This window comes from Octodon degus, unplaced genomic scaffold (genome assembly GCF_000260255.1).
Source record: "Octodon degus isolate 3935 unplaced genomic scaffold, OctDeg1.0 scaffold00010, whole genome shotgun sequence".
Taxonomy (NCBI): Eukaryota; Metazoa; Chordata; class Mammalia; order Rodentia; family Octodontidae; genus Octodon; species Octodon degus.
The window spans coordinates 514,509-518,209 of NW_004524586.1; the positions used below are offsets into that span (position 1 = coordinate 514,509).

At 41.4% G+C, this 3,701-nt stretch overlaps 1 protein-coding gene across 1 annotated transcript in view; it reads right to left on the minus strand.

Annotated features, from left to right (window-relative positions):
* The window catches only part of LOC105741277 (kinetochore protein NDC80 homolog), a 6,039-nt gene extending 4,958 nt beyond the window's left edge, over positions 1–1,081 (minus strand). Inside the window, 1 exon segment of the mRNA XM_012513262.2 lies at positions 7–1,081. Coding sequence (XP_012368716.1) covers positions 7–1,062 — 1,056 coding nt within the window. The 5' untranslated portion in view covers positions 1,063–1,081.
* Between the last annotated feature and the right edge of the window lie 2,620 nt (positions 1,082–3,701).

Here is a 3,701-nt window from a genome sequence, read left to right on the forward strand (position 1 = left end):
ATCAACAATATTCTGTAGCCGAGTATTCTCCTGCTTTATGGTTTCACATTCTATTTCTACTCTAGAAATTTCTTCATCGAGACCACTCAGTTTCTGGTCAAGAATAGCTGAATGAGACTCCAAATTGCTCATGTACGACTGATATTTTTGAACATCTGCTTGTAAGGAAGTTTTCAGTTTCCTCAATGACTCTAGACGATTCGGTTCCTTTTCCCTTTCCTGCTCCAGTCATGCGATCTGCTCATTCAGCGCTTTGTTTTTTGCAGCTAATGATTCCAGCTTGGACGCATCCACATTATATAAATCCCTCAGCTTGGACTGCAGCTCCACATTCATCTCCTCAAAGGTGTCGACACCAGTCATAAAGGTCTCGTAGCACTTAATGGTATAGTCCAAAAACAACTTATTATGCATAATTCCATCTTCAGTTTCTTCTACCCAAGGTTGTCCATCATCAAATAAAGGTGAGCTTTCTCTCATGGCATTATGTATCTTGATGCAGTCTATTAGCCAAACCAAGGCTGCCACAATATGTGGCCAGGTGTGAGGGGCTCCCACGGTGTACATGGAGCTTTTGGACAGAGCAAAAGGATACCCAAGGTCTTTAAAAATTCTCGGCACCTCTTCTTCAAATTTTGTGTCTGGAAGCTCATACGAAGGACACAGGAAACCATACAGAAAGGTGAAGATCTTCATAAAGTCTTTGACAGATGGCGCTTTCATAGATACACTGTATGCATAACCATTTTCTGTAAGAAACTCGCAGAGTTGTCGAATACACTGCTGAACGAACGCTTTGTCATTAAGTGGTCGTGGATCCTTGATTTTTTCTGAACTGGAAAATATACCTAGTTGACTATTCCGGGATCCATGTCCACTGGTTCTTTTACCGAACACAGAGACTTTTCTTTCAGATGTAGGTTTGTTTATACTCAACTTGCCAAAGCTTGGTTTTTCTTTGGTTTGAGGAGTATAAAGGCCTGGTTTATTAATGTCCAGGGATCTTAACTCTTGCATAGAGAGGCGGCCAGCACCACCGGTGGAGACTGAACTGCGTTTCATGCTTACGACCTTCCTCCAGTTTCCCGGCGAGACCCAGAGGCCGAATTTCTACCTGGTGGGAACCGATCCCTAGAGACAATAGCAATGCCCCAAACAAGAGCTGCGGTCCTCATGTCTGCATCTTGTACTATGAATAACCACTAAGAAGACAACAATGTGCAATGCATTAATTATTAAAACTGTCCTACCAATTGGTTTTGAAACTATCTCATTGCTATTTGTTTCTCAATAAGATTATTAAAATAAAATAATAAAGTAAAGGCTTTCAAAAAAATGAAAAATAAAAAATAAAAAGGAAGAAACCTAACCATTAGGGTAAGGGAAACAATAAATAGGATTTTTCTTACTTCACCATTTATAAATTAAAATAAAAATGATTTTCTTTTACCTAGCTTAAGCCCTTAGTCAAAATTAATAATTTTTTAAAATAATTACTTTCTTTCATGAGCATCTTTTAGTCTAGATTGAGCCAAATGATTCACAACGTATCTGCAAATGCAACATCCCACTGGCACAGTCCTGACAATGTTAGGGGACCCTGCTCTGTGGACAGTCTCATAGAACACCCTCCAGGGATTCACCTGTTGAAGCCAGGCCCTGTGGTAGACAACCTCAAACTCCAAGAGGACCCTGGCCACCCTGTTGTAGCTGCGAATTATAGGCTTGGCCTCGGGTGTTTTCAGCACGGTTGGGTGCTGCTGGAAGAGCTGCAAAGGTTGCTGGATTCTGTGGAAGAGCTGACGCACCCACAAGATCTTCCCAGCGATGGGAGGCTGGTTTCGAGCCAAGGGAGGGTCGTGCTTCTGCTTCATGTACAGTTTTGAAATCATATCGATGTCAGCCCCATAGTTCTCAAGAATTAGCCGATATTTGTCATCAATGCCAAGATTGGGTATACCCAACCTGATTAGAATGCAAAACAGTAGAATATTTGGGTTAATACAGTTATTTACTAATCTTTATGAAGACTGACTTTAAAACATACACCAGGGCTGGCCAAATAGCTCAGCAAATTAAAGCATCTGCAAGCAGGCGCAGGGGCCGGGGGTTCAATCCCCAGGCCTGCTGTGCTGGCCCCGCCCCTGGGGCAGGCTGAGGTAGCAATTGAGACTAGTCATGGGGGCACATGCCTGTAATCCCAGCTCTTGGGAGGCTGTAAACAGGAGAATCACTATGAATCCAATCTAGTAGTGGGACCCTGAACACCTTGTAGACCCTTTCCTAAAATACAGAAAAATAAATAAATAAATAAAAATAAAACATACACCAGTGGAAAAGAATGAGACAGTGCTGTAGCACAAGAAAAGAATCAAAACTGCATCAATTATTACAGTGTAGGAAAAGCGTGGGAAGAATTATTTTAATTTTAAATATTGGTATTACTGTGGCAGTCACAAGATACCTCAGTACTGAGCATATACTTTATTTTCAGAAATAAAGCAAATCGCTAATCTTTCAAAGAGGTAATCATCCTAATCTTTTGAAAGAAACTATAATTGTGGCTCACACTGTTCAAGAAAAGCCTTTCTTTGATTAGGCAAAATAATAATAATAATTAATAATAATAACAATGGCTAAACTATGTTCATATTATCCCAATTTATAAAATGGAACTTACAAAATTACTTTTACCTTTCAAATTTCTTTAACATACTTAATGCTTGATTTGTGCCTTGAATCTTTTCAAAAGTAATATCCATGAACTTCTGTAACTCATTCTAAAATAGAATAAAACTTGATTATGAATAAATCAACATAGGAATTTTTTATTTATCAACAAAATAAAATAGCTCCCCATCCTCTACAAATATCTAAAATGGGAGCCAAATACAACAGAAAAACTTACTGAGCTTAAAAGGAAGTTAGGGGGCTGGGGAGATAGGTCAGTTGAATAAACACTTGCCTGGCAAGCGCAAGGGCCTGAGTTCAATCCCCGGCTCCACAAAGAAAGAAAGAAAGAAAAGAAAGAAAAGAAAAAAGAAAATTAAATGCCCAGAAGCAAAAGCAGAGATCTGAACACCAGAGGTTACTGAGTTGCACCAGCCTGGGCTCCGCACTGGTCAGATACAGGGCCTTGGTCAGGCCTGGGACGAGGTCCCAATGTGCAGAGAGCGCTGAGTGGTCCTGACAGAAATCCAGGAGCCCCAAGTGCTGCCCAGAGCCTGCAGAGAGGATGCAGAGACTGCCACGCTGGAAGCTGCCATGAGACCTGCAACCTCCTCCGAGCTTGGGTAGGGAGAAAAATTACCCTAGCACAAGGTTCCCATGGTTTTTTTAAGAACCAAAAAGTAAGTATCTTCAGCTTGGTGTGACATAGGTGCAAGCTCCATGCCCTGGAAGAGCTGAAGCACTTCATGCACCACATGGAAACGAAGGGTGCAAGTTGATACTGCACACTACATGGAAAGGATCACTCTGGAAACTCACATAAAAGCTAGTCTGGGGATGTGGCAGTTGCCCAATACAGAGCCACAGCTCCATATACCACAGCTATTTTAGAAACTGTGGCTGACAATTAGCTTACTCCCGAGGACTGGCAGACATTAGCCAGAGCCACCCTCTGGAGGGGGGGGGATTATCTCCTATGGAAATCAGAGTATATGAAAAACTGCAAAGATACTGCCAATCGAAATGCACAA